Source organism: Pygocentrus nattereri, chromosome 3 (genome assembly GCF_015220715.1).
Source record: "Pygocentrus nattereri isolate fPygNat1 chromosome 3, fPygNat1.pri, whole genome shotgun sequence".
Lineage (NCBI taxonomy): Eukaryota > Metazoa > Chordata > Actinopteri > Characiformes > Serrasalmidae > Pygocentrus > Pygocentrus nattereri.
In genome coordinates this window covers 8,242,606-8,255,304 of record NC_051213.1, presented here as the reverse complement: position 1 = coordinate 8,255,304, position 12,699 = coordinate 8,242,606, and the positions used below count along the sequence as shown (strand labels likewise).

The 12,699-nt window shown below is 40.7% G+C and overlaps 1 protein-coding gene across 7 annotated transcripts in view; it reads left to right on the top strand.

The window, feature by feature from the left end:
- The window catches only part of abi1a (abl-interactor 1a), a 104,372-nt gene that overhangs the window by 26,949 nt on the left and 64,724 nt on the right, over positions 1 to 12,699 (top strand). For all 7 annotated transcript variants that reach the window (XM_017705379.2, XM_017705398.2, XM_017705370.2 and 4 more), the window contains exon 2: positions 4,396 to 4,563. In XM_017705379.2, the coding sequence (XP_017560868.1) occupies positions 4,396 to 4,563 (168 nt within the window). The remainder of the gene's footprint in view (positions 1 to 4,395; positions 4,564 to 12,699) is intronic.

Genomic DNA, 12,699 nt, shown 5'->3' with positions numbered 1-12,699 from the left:
AATTGTGCCTGAGGTGTCAGAATGCAACTGCTGCACAATTTAAGGTGGAACTTCATCTTCATGACTTTTTAGTGTTTTGACAGTTTCTTGTTGCTGATTTAAATGTATCAGGAAACCAGCAGAAGTGATTATAAACGCAAATACGTCAATTCATCTCTAAATTATTGATGTTTATCTTGAATCTTTCTCTTTACCTTTTTGTTAGCTATGAGCTAGGCAAGATTGATCTGCGTTGCTATGGTGACCAGCTGTCTATACGTCAATCTTCAGGGTTAAAGGGTGAATTAGCAGATATAGGCTGCATTAACTCCAGCGTTTAAGACCATTTAGTGTTAGAACTGTGTTGAATGATCAGCAGAGCTTTATTTTACTACAAAGGTGGATTTTATTTTTACCTACTAATCTAATTCTGCTGTGGAGCTGCAACAAGACAGTAAAAGAGCCGCAAGTTGCCGAGCCCTGCTCTAAACAATAACTGAATGTTTTACTGTGTCCTGACCAATCGCCACAGTTTCTGTATGTGATTTGATGAATCAAGACATTCACATAATCCAACAAACAAGCAAACATTTGTTGGGGGCACATTGCAGCAGTTTTGTTCCAGCCTTTCTGTGTGCTTGATTGAGTGAGTGACATTCTATGATCGCTAATGTCTCGTGATAATGTCACTCATTGCTGTCACTCCACAGTTCACTCCACCTTGTTCGCCTGTGATGTAGCGATGACGAACAGCCCTTAAAAATGAGCAGCCGCGACAGTGACAAGGCTGTTTACACCAGATTACAGTGGCAAGGCTGAGCTTTTGACAGATGACACACGATTTCTATAGTTGACAGTTTTGTGAAGTATTTTATAATAAAAGACATTAGGAACCATTTCGGATTTAAAAACAAATAAAGCTTTTAAAAAAACTAAGGTCTAAACCTGAACTAAGAACTAAGGCCCAATCCCATTTCACCCTTCGCCCCTTACACTTAGACCAACACCTCCGTTTTGCGTGCTCACATCTAGGGGTAGGGTGTCCCTGTTCTTTGTTGAGATAGAGGGGACTACATGACCCTCCAGATAGAGGTTCCTAGAGACTCACTCCAAACAGAGTGTTATGAAGAAAAGGAAAAAAGTGACCAAAGAAACTCACAAATAGAATTTTCTGTGTTAAAACATTATGAAAACTTTTATAGTTTAATGTGGCTTCAATGTATTGGTGTTCTTTTCATCATAACAAGCATTAAAAAATCACTAGTGGTTTGCTGATGTTATCTAGTTAAATTTCCTGTTCCACCTTAAATGATGCAGCAGTTAGATTCTGGCACCTCAGGCATCAGAACTGCTGCTCCATTTAAGGTGGAACAGGAAAATCTTATCAAGAAGATGGTGAATAGTTGACTTCAGCTTCATATCACCGAAGAATCAGTGGTGGGCGATAATAAATAATTGATGCACCCCCTTCATTCAGCTAACAATGTAAAGGTACAACAGTGGTTTAAAGGTCCTAGTTGAGCACCCTAAATAAGTTTTTTTCCCAGTTGAAAAGTACGTATTTATACGTTTTTCGTAACCGCATGTTTTGAAACGGAGCAATAAAATAGAAGCCTGGAGACGAGACGGGGTGTGTGGAGTCAGTATGGCTCAGAACATATTCAGTGGATTATGGAACAATTATATTCCCTGACTAAAGGTACTGAGATGCACCCTTGAGGGGACCATGCCAGTGACAGTTTACTACCTTTTTTCTGAGAGTGTATGATGCCTTAAATGTATCTGAAGCCCAGCAGTGAGAAGCTGAACTTTACCCTCCTCTGCTGTCAAGGCAGACGGGCAGGTTCGCTTTCAGAACAGCGCGAGTAGCTGTTAATGAAGCAATGCTCTTTTTATTGGTGGGTCCCATTTCATAGGGAAGATTTCAACCACTACCGAGCAAGATGACACTCGAAAACAAGGGGTAGGCCTCGTTTGATATGTGTTGTATAGGCAGGTGTCACAATAACAACTGAAGAAGCATAATTGGGTTTAGATGGGTTGAGATGCATTACTAGTTCAGGTTAACTCTCATGCATTCTCAGAAATAAAGGTACTACAATGTCACTGGGGCAGTGCCCCTCTTGTCACTGGGGTGGGACCCACAAGGGTACATCTCGGTACCTTTAGTCAGGGAACATAATTGCACCATAATCCACTGAAATGATCTTTTCTATTAAATGATATATTCTATTGTATACTGACTCCACACCCCCTGTCTCGTCTCCAGGCTTTTATTTTATTGCCCTGTTTTAAAACTTTAGATTATGAAAAGGTACAAATATGAACTTTTCACCTGGAAAAACTTACTCAAGGTCCACAGTCAGACCTTAAAAACTCCTGGGTATCTCAGAGGGAACATTTACATTGTGTGTACCTTGATGAACGAGAAATGTGCCTGCACAGAACCTTCATTTCTAACAGTGTGGCTTGTCCTTTCAGGTCATAAGGCTGTGAATGCTGAAGTCATGAGGCTTATCTAACGAGGGTGATCCTTGTGGCCTGTTTGTTTTCTCTCTGCGTTTGTAGTCTGTTGTGCTCTCGGGTTTCCTATGCTGCTGTAAAAGCAGCAGCGCTTCTTATACGAGCGGCGGTTGACCGCATTTGATCGAGGCTTACCACACGACCTCGCTGAGGCTGGCCTAGAGCAGGAACCGAAAGCTTCTTGCAGAAGAGAAGATGCTGCATGTGACAGCATCTGTCTTGATTCTGATTTCAGAGCAGTTTGTGTTGGCTGAAAGCCTAGCTGGTCATTTTTGAGTTGCAGTAAAGCAGTTGGGCCGTCAGCTGGCAGACGGTTCATGTTTGAGATTGGAGATTTGCTTCTCGTTTAACTTGGTCAGTTTCATTCCCGGTATAAATGAGTGTTAAAGCTAACTAATTAAGAAAACTACATTAGAGTGGTCAAAATACAGCTTGACTGTTCAATTATTCATAGATTCTGATAAAACAGCACATTTGAATGCAGAAATTCCTTTTATATGCTGCTTCTGCTGCAGATCCTAGTACAGGGTCAGCAACCCAAATGTTAAGAAGAGCCATTTTATCCTTTTCAACAAAAATCTAACCTTCTTGGGAGCCACAACGTTTTTGTCAATTTTACCATCTTGGCTGTAAATCCGTCGCAGTACAGGCTAAAAAATATAAAAGACTTACTTTGCTCTGCTTTAAGCTTTCGCTCAGCTAAAGCTGCTTTTCTCGCATCTCTAGCAGGAAACTTTTCTGCAAAAGTAAAACAGTTTCTTTTCACAGGGCTGAAGGGACAGTTTACCCATTTGTATTACAATTTTCTTTGCAAAATAATGTGGATCTTTTTAAAATGCATTTAAAATTCAAATATGTTTAAATATTTGACAAACAAACAAGAATAAAATTCCTATTTTATGTCTGATCCCATCTGACAACCCAAATAAACAGGCTGGAAAGAGTCCTTTACCTGGGGCAGTCGTGGGCTGGAGGTTAGGGATCCAGCCTTGTGACCGGAAGGTCGCCGGTTTGATCCCCAGAGCCGACAGCACATGACTGAGGTGTCCTTGAGCAAGACACCTAACCCCCAACTGCTCCCCGGGCGCTGCGGATTGGGCTGCCCACCGCTCTGGGCAAGTGTGCTCACTGCCCCCTAGTGTGTGTGTGTGTGCTCACTAGAGTGTATGTGGTGTTTCACTTCACGGATGGGTTAAATGCGGAGGTGAAATTTCCCCATTGTGGGACTAATAAAGGTCACTTACCTGTCTTTTTCAAATTTTTAAAGTTATTATTTTTTACTTATTATTATTATTATTATTTTAAAATTTTTAATTTCTTTTTTAGAACTGTTTTTTGAAGTTTTGCAGTGGGGTTAAAGCTTGATTGCATAAACAATAGATCTGTTTGTGACAATTACTGTCATAACTTTTTTTTTTGGTTAACATAATTTTTTTTTTTTTTTAGGTTAAGATTTTATTTTCTGACATTTTATGTGGTAATAAATTGTCTTGATTCTTCCAAAAGGCTAATATTGATCATTCACAGCAGCTTCCATGGAAAACTCTCAGAATAAAGCAATGGACAATGACAGTACTACAAGGTTGAATTTCCATAAACTATAAACTAATATATTTTTCCCTAGAGACTGCAGTTCACAAATAAATGCCCGACGGTTTTATTCTGAAATTGTCTTTTTCTGATCTGCTCAACACAGATCTAACGTGATGCAGACTGCGGTCAGTACTGTTACAGTACAGTGTCCATCCCAGGCAGCTGACTGGGTTTTGGTTGTTTTTGTTTGGCTGCATTGTGTTTTGTGTGTTTCCACATTTATGAAGCTGTGAGCTCAGATGCTGCTGTAATGATCTATAAAGTTATATTGACGTAGTTTCTCTGCTGCTTGTCCTGCAGGCCCAGGATAAGAGGAAAGCCCTGGAAGAGACCAAAGCCTACACCACCCAGTCTCTGGCTAGCGTGGCCTACCAGATCAATGCCTTAGCCAACAACGTGCTGCAGCTGCTGGACATCCAGGCGTCGCAGCTGCGCAGGATGGAGTCGTCCATTAACCACATATCACAGGTCAGAGTCACACGGTCAATATAGTAGCTCTCTTTCTCTCTCTCTCTCACCCATTCTCACTTGCTCTCGCGCTCGCTCACCCATTCTCACTTGCTCTCGCGCTCGCTCACCCATTCTCACTTGCTCTTGTGCTTGCTCACCCATTCTCACTTGCTCTCGCGCTCGCTCACCCATTCTCACTTGCTCGCTCACCCATTCTCACTTGCTCTCGCGCTCGCTCACCCATTCTCACTTGCTCTCGCGCTCGCTCACCCATTCTCACTTGCTCTCGCGCTCGCTCACCCATCCATTCTCACTTGCTCTTGCGCTCTGTCACCCATTCTCACTTGCTCTCGCACTCGTGTCCTTTCCTCTCCTCTCATGCTCAATCTGCTTCATAGTCTTTTCTTTTTCTCTTTTTCTGTCACTTTTCTCTTTCTTTCATTTATTTCTTTGCTTTTTCTTCCTTCATTTACTTTTGGTTTTCTTTTTGTTTTTATTCTCTTTCATTTTCTTTTTTCTTTATTTATTTGACTTTCTTTCTTTCTTCGTATCCTAGTCCTTTCTCTCATGCTCGCATTGCTTCATTGCTTCATTCTTTTTGTCTCTGCTTTTCTTTTTCTTTCCATTTCACTTTTTCTTTCCTTTCTTTCTTTCTGTCTGTCTTTCATCTCTGACTCCCTGCCTCTTCTTTTCACACATGTTCTCTCTGTCCTCCTCCCCTTCTTTTTATGATCCTGTATGCATGGTAAGATTTTTTTGTTTGTGTTTGTTTGCCATGTGAAGGCTTTGTGTGTGCTTTACTGATGTCCAGGCGTGATGCAGCTTCTACTCTACAGCTTGTCTTCTGATGGATCAGATATATAGTCTGATTCTTGGACTTTTCTAGCAGTTTCTCTGGACCTGAGCAAAGTCAGAGCTGCTGCTTAGTGTTTTCTCTGCTTAATTCTGCCCTAAAAGTTCATGAATAGTTATGCTGAATTTATTAAAGCAGGAAAACATTTAACCTCTGTGGTTCTGTTTCCAGTACTGGAGTTAGTTTTTTTCTTTTTCACAAACGCCTGCACTCAGGTATTTATCCAGTGCTGAGAGACGGCTTATCAGACTGCGGTACATACAAAGAGAGAATCGCATGCATTGTGTATCACAGACAAACAAATCATTTTGCCTTGTTTTTCTCTCATTGTGATAGACCGGTTAATGGCAGAGCGATATAAGGGCTTTGTCCTCATTCATGAGCCGTCTGAGGGAGAGTGGCTCAGTTCACTTTGTGAATGAATGTAACACAGAGGCTCGTTTAGAGGGTCAACAGAGAGGAATTCTCCTTTTTATGACTGTCCCCTCTCTCGCTCCCCCTCACTCACATAGTGTCTGTGGTATCCATAGCGATTGAAGCTAAAGATAGCTATGGCAATAAAAGGACCCCTCATGACAGAAGTGACTCAGAAGCTGCACTGATGTCTCCTCTGCGTGTGTTTGGATGGCTTTGCTGTGCAGGAAATTTCCTTGTGATTTTGGAAGTGCAGTTGAAATCAGGGCCACACGAAATGGACACAGTTGCCCAATTTGGCTTGCATACATGCAGAATTAAACGGGAATTCCACTCATGTTTTAAAGTATCAGTGTAAGTAAGCATGTGGCAGTCGTGGGCTTCAGGTTAGGGAACCGGCCCTGCTCCCCGGGCACCGTGGATAGGGCTGCCCACCGCTCCGGGCTAGTGTGCTCACTGCCCCCTAGCGTGTGTGTGTGTGTTCACTAGTAAGTATGCTGATAAATGAGGAGGTGAAACTTCCCCATCGTGAGAATAATAAGTGTCAATCATTTACGATGTTAAGTTATTCAGAGTGCTTTGGTGTGAAATGCTTCCTTTGAGAGAAACATACAGAATCAGACTTGTTCACAGCGCTGGTGATAGGAACCAGACGTCTGAAGTTCCCTCACAGAAAGTAACTACATAAAATGATGACACACATGCAACACGATGCCTGAGACTATATTTTTTAAATGAATTGTTTTTTTTTGGTTTATGTATTTATTATTTTTTTTAAATGCTTTCATGGTAAATGAGCGCATGCAGACCAAATAGTCCACTCTGCCAAGAAAACTTTTATTTTTTTCTTTCTTTTGTTTTTCAGATTTGCAGCCTTTCCCATTAACATTACATGTAAAAACTCAGACACATGTAGGTTCACTGGTGGTTTTGGATAGTAAATGAAGCGGCTATGTTGATGTTGTGACGCCTGGTTCCTATCACCACCACTGTGGAGAAATTTTAGTTGGTGCGTTTCTCTACAATGAACCATTTTGCATCAAACCACTCTGAATGACTCTCTGTTTGACTTGTAGAATTACCCTACATTCGTCTGGAAGTGGAAATGTCATAAATGAAAAGCGAGGAGTTCCGAAAAATAATAAATAAAATATTTCGGACAAAGTGCAAATATTGTTTAACATGTTCGGGGGGGGGTGGACCTTTTTGACGGTTTAGATTTAATGTTCTGCTGTTTTCAATATGTTAAATAATCAAATAAACATTAAATGTGCATTACAATTGCAGAGGTGTATTAAAAACACAATTAATGCTGTTAATTTGACAATATTTTGACCCAAATTATTTATGCTTGCTGTGTCATGTGAATGATGAATCTTGTAGTTTCATCAAAACACAGTAGATTATTTCCTAAAGACTTTTTGTGGTCAGGAGGCTTACAGCACATAGTATGCAATTGTGTGACTGGCCTTTGCAATTGAGCCCGCTAACCAGTGTTGAGAACGATTAGCAAAGATGGAAAATATGCCTTTAAATATATCCTAATCATAATGATTCTGAAGTGCACTAGCTAACATTATTTGTATTATATTATTTATGTTATTTATTAAGGATGCGCATAATACAGGCTGTTTGATTAGGCGAATGACCGCAGAAGATGGCTTGATGTGAAACGTTTACATTTATGGCATTGGGCAGATGCTTTTATCCAGACCAACTTGCATTTTACACAGGTAGGCAAAGGTAGTGTTGGGTGTTAGGAGTCTTGCCCATGGACTCTTATAAGTATAGTGTAGGGTGCCTACCCAGACAGGCCAGTCTACAGCAGAGAAGGCATAGGTGTTATCCACTACATTATACCACCAACATCAAAATGTCAGTCGCATGTAAAACACTTATTTTATTATTATTTATATATATATATATATATATATATATATATATATATATATATATATATATATATATATATATATATATATATATATATATAATAGTGATGATTCAAATTTTCTTTTACCTTTCTATTTTACCTCACAATACCCTGCATATACCCCTCCACCAAAAATACATTTAAAATGAATACATTTTAGGTGAAAACCTTCTCAAAACTGTGATAAATGAATGCCTAATATACCACGCAGTCAATTCATAACCATTTCATGTAATAACTTTCTGCGAGGGACCTTTTAGAGATGGACGTCTGGTTCTGATCACCACCACTGTGAACAGTACTGACTCTGTAAGTTTGTCTAGAATTAAGCATTTCAAACCAAACCGCTCTGAATGACTCTGTTTGTACTGTAACCACGTAATTATGCATTTTTTTGAATGAACTCCACTTTAAGGCAAGTGAATGTCAGCAAAACGTGCTGAGGTGTGAGAACATTCTCGAACACCTTCTAGTATTTGTTTGTGTATATTTTCATGGTATTTACTCGTCTTTATTTGGGTGTGCAGACATGATCACTCAAACACTCATTAAAGTCCTCCCCACTGTTTGATTACTGATAAATATTTCAAATTCCTGGTTTAGTCTCTCTTCCTGTGATCCAGTTATTGACCGTTTAGCCTCCACTTAACCTCCTCCAGCCCTCGAGGAATAAAAAGGTCTAATTTTCCAGTGAATTGCACAGACATGTACAGAGTGAATTCCCCTCCAGCGGAGAGATTTAGTTCAGCCTTTTGTGAACGTCCCACTTTTTTTCCCCCCTGATGTAAGTGACAGATTAACCCACTGACTCAGGAGCACTGAGGGCATGTGATTCTGCAGCTCTGTCTGAGTCAGCGAGCCGCCCACACCGCCACTGACCACATGGCCAGAGGAAACAGATCACACACACTGTTGGCTGGGCTGTTCTGCTTCTCTGGAAAGGGCCTAATAAATTCTCAGCAGCAGCGGCAGCACTCAGCATGTTCACTGTACGAACCAGTCTTAGATCTAAGCCCTGGAGTTACTGTAGTGTAACATTTTTTAAATTTGTCTTTTATTTATTTTACTTTTAATTTTGATTTCAGTTGGGTTCAAGTTGGTTTTAAAGGGAAATTCCACCTGTTTTTCAAAATTTCTGCATAATTAATTGGTTCGGGTGCAAACATTCATTCAGAGTGGTTTATGCGAAATGCTTTGTTCTAGAGAAACTTGCTGAGAACAGTCAAGATGGGAACCAGATGTCGAACAGTTTTAGTGCTTTTGATAGCTAAATCAAAGGAAGCTGTTACCTTAAATGTTTACAAATGGGTTACCTGATGCCTGACTCACATTTTTCAAATGTGCACGTGGACACGTGGGACGTTAATAGTCCCTACAGCCAACCCAGTTCCTAAAGAAAATACATTTCAAACAAAATAAATTATATTTAGAAACTCAGAAGACCTGTAGATTCACTGGTCATTTTGGAAAGCAAATAAAAATGCTACACTGGCATTGTGGCTGTATTCCATATCATGACCCCTGGTTTCTAGATTAGATTAGATTAAGATTAAGAGACCCTTATTAGTCCCACAGTGGGGAAATTTCATCTCCGCATTTAACCCATCTGAGGAGTGAAACACCACATACACACTAGGAATACACACACACAGTTGGGGGTTAGGTGTCTTGCTTAAGGACACCTCAGTCATGTGCTGTCGGCTCTGGGGATCAAATCGGCAACCTTCCGGTCACAAGCCTGGTTCCCTAACCTCCAGCCCACGACTGCCACCACGTCTATCACCACTTAAAAAAAAAATCTGAGCTAGTTTCTCTAAAGTGCTCCATTTCACATAAAACCACTGTGCAGAGAAGATTGATTTATACAGAATTTTTTAAAAATGCCCCTTTAAATGCTTTCGGTTTTAGTTTGTAGTGTTATGATGAAAACTGTGATGGTCAGTATTTGTTAAGGAGAAGTCGTTTAAAATACAAGGCTGGATTTGCTGAGTCTGTTCTCCGTGTAGGGAACTTGTAGGTTCCCTGTTATTGTTACTTTTAGCATTCCCTTTAACCATCACTGCCAACAGAGCGCTTTCCTTTTCTTAAGAAACCGACAATCCGAAAGTAAAAGGTCTGTTCTTTGGGTGTTGCTGTTTTAACAGTAAGCTATTCCAGTCCATGTGAAAAAAAATATATTCCAAATGCATGAAAATGGCCAAAAACATGCGTGTTAAATATATTTTTACAATGCGTTTATTTGGATCTATTATATTTTGTTCAATTGTATGTAGTTTCAACAAAGTTCATAGATACAGCTAAACATTGCATTAACCATGTTTGTTTACAGTAAGACACTCACACAAAACGTAATTGAAATAAACAAGATTTCAAATCATTTTCACAGAGAATCAGTACCTACAACACTTTTGTCATGTTAAAGGTTATTTAACGTTACTACCACCTCTTCATTTCTACGCTCATTGTCCATTTTATCAGCTCCACTTACTGTATAGCTGCACTTTGTAGTTCTACAGTTACAGACTGTAGTCCATCTGATACTTTGTTAGCCCCCTTTTACCCTTTTCTTCAGTGGTCAGGACCCCCATGGGCCTTCACAGAGCAGGTATTATTTGGGTGGTGGGTCATTCTCAGCAGTTCAGTGACACTGACGTGGTGGCAGTGTGTTAGTGTGTGTTGCGCTGGTCTCAGTGGATCAGACACAGCAGTGCTGCTGGAGTTTTTAAACACCTCAGTGTGACCCCTGATGAAGGTCTAGAGGATGATCAACACAGACTGTACAGCAGCAGATGAGCTGTCGTCTCTGACTTTACATCTACAAGGTGGACCGAAAAGGTAGGAGTGTCTAGTAGAGTGGACAGTGAGTGAGCAGTAACCAGGGCTTTTAACTGAGCAGTAACCAGGGCTTTTAACTGAGCAGTAACCGGGGCTTTTAACTGAGCAGTAACCAGGGCTTTTAACTGAGCAGTAACCAGGGCTTTTAACTGAGCAGTAACCGGGACTTTTAACTGAGCAGTAACCAGGGCTTTTAACTGAGCAGTAACCAGGACTTTTAACTGAGCAGTAACCGGGGCTTTTAACTGAGCAGTAACCAGGACTTTTAACTGAGCAGTAACCAGGACTTTTAACTGAGCAGTAACCAGGACTTTTAACTGAGCAGTAACCGGGACTTTTAACTGAGCAGTAACCGGGACTTTTAACTGAGCAGTAACCGGGACTTTTAACTGAGCAGTAACCGGGACTTTTAACTGAGCAGTAACCGGGGCTTTTAACTGAGCAGTAACCGGGGCTTTTAACTGAGCAGTAACCGGGACTTTTAACTGAGCAGTAACCGGGACTTTTAACTGAGCAGTAACCGGGGCTTTTAACTGAGCAGTAACCAGGACTTTTAACTGAGCAGTAACCAGGACTTTTAACTGAGCAGTAACCAGGACTTTTAACTGAGCAGTAACCAGGGCTTTTAACTGAGCAGTAACCGGGACTTTTAACTGAGCAGTAACCGGGACTTTTAACTGAGCAGTAACCGGGACTTTTAACGGAGTCACTGTAAAACTGATACGTTCACAGTAAAATATTTTACATTAACAGCTTCAAATAAACACACAAGGTGTCTTTCACAAGCTTCAGATGTTCTTCTCTGATTTGTACAGGTGTGAAAAATACTCAAATGTCTCTGCTTTAGCTTAGTGCTAACATACCATAAGAATCCCATATGGGATGCTACCAGAAATTAGCGTTCTTCTTCATCATCGTCTTCGCCTTCTTCCCTGCCTTTGGCTGCGTGTTGGCGTTTCTTGCCCGGGCTGAAGGCTGTGTTCGAGTCGCCTCGAATGGCCTCTGCTCAGTGCTAATTGGTGTCCGTAAGCTTCCATTACTCTAAGATCAGCGCTTGCTGAGTTAAATGTGTGGAGTCCTGTTTCCCATCGTGCTGTGTGCTGTATGTGTCCGTGGCTCCTCATGTGGGTGAGAGTGATGTTTTACTGGCCTTTACTGTGCTGCTTTTATGTTGTGGTTATTGTGGGCTTGTGGCTGTGCTGTCGAGTGAGGCAGAGCATCAGCTGCTCTGCTAGAGGAGCTTAAAACACAGTGATTTTGAGATACGAAGTTACAGTCTTACTGTGACCGATTACGACTTTCCCAAAATATTGACTTAGTATCTCAAAATACTGCCTTAATTTCGTTACTATAAATTACTGTGTCAGAATAACAACTAATGATTTATAACTTATTTATTATCCAGAAATAATTACCCGTGTTCATTGTTTTAAGATCATATTTCAATATTTCAAGGAAATCGATCATTATTTTGAGGTATTAGCCAGTCTTTCAACTCAGGGAGTTTATTTAGAGATCCTTGGTCAGCAACACTGACCGTCAGCTGTGTAGCTGTTTGTGTGTTAGTGGATTGATTGAACACTGTGCTGATTCAGGGTAGATTTGTTACAGAATGTAATCAGATTCATTCTTCTTTCTCTCCGATGTCCCATCCAGTGTTTTCGGCTCGTGTCTGCCCCATACAGATACCTGTAGATGCTGATTTGTGGTTAGTGGGTGACCAGTGGTCTGTTTCCTGGTGCTGTCTGTGTGGAGAACAGTGAACAGCGTTTACCGTCTGTCCTGCTGGAGCTTCAGCTAAAAGAGGGAGACTCTCTTCTCCTCCTTTCTCCTCTCCTCCTTTCTGCCCTCCTCTCCTTTTTCCTCTCCTTTCTCTCCTCTCGTCTCTTCTTGATTGTTGTTCTTTTTGTGTTATTGGTGTCAACTTTTCTTTCTCTCTCTTTTTCTGTCTTTCTTTCATTCTTTCATTTTCTTTCTTTCGTTCTTTCTTTTTCTTTCTGTCTTTCTATCTCTTTCTTTTTTTCTTTTTCTTTTGTTCTTTCTTTCTTGCTTGCTTTCTTTCTCTGTTTTTCTTTCTTTCTCTCTTTTTCTGTCTTTCGTTCTGTTTCATTCTTTCTTT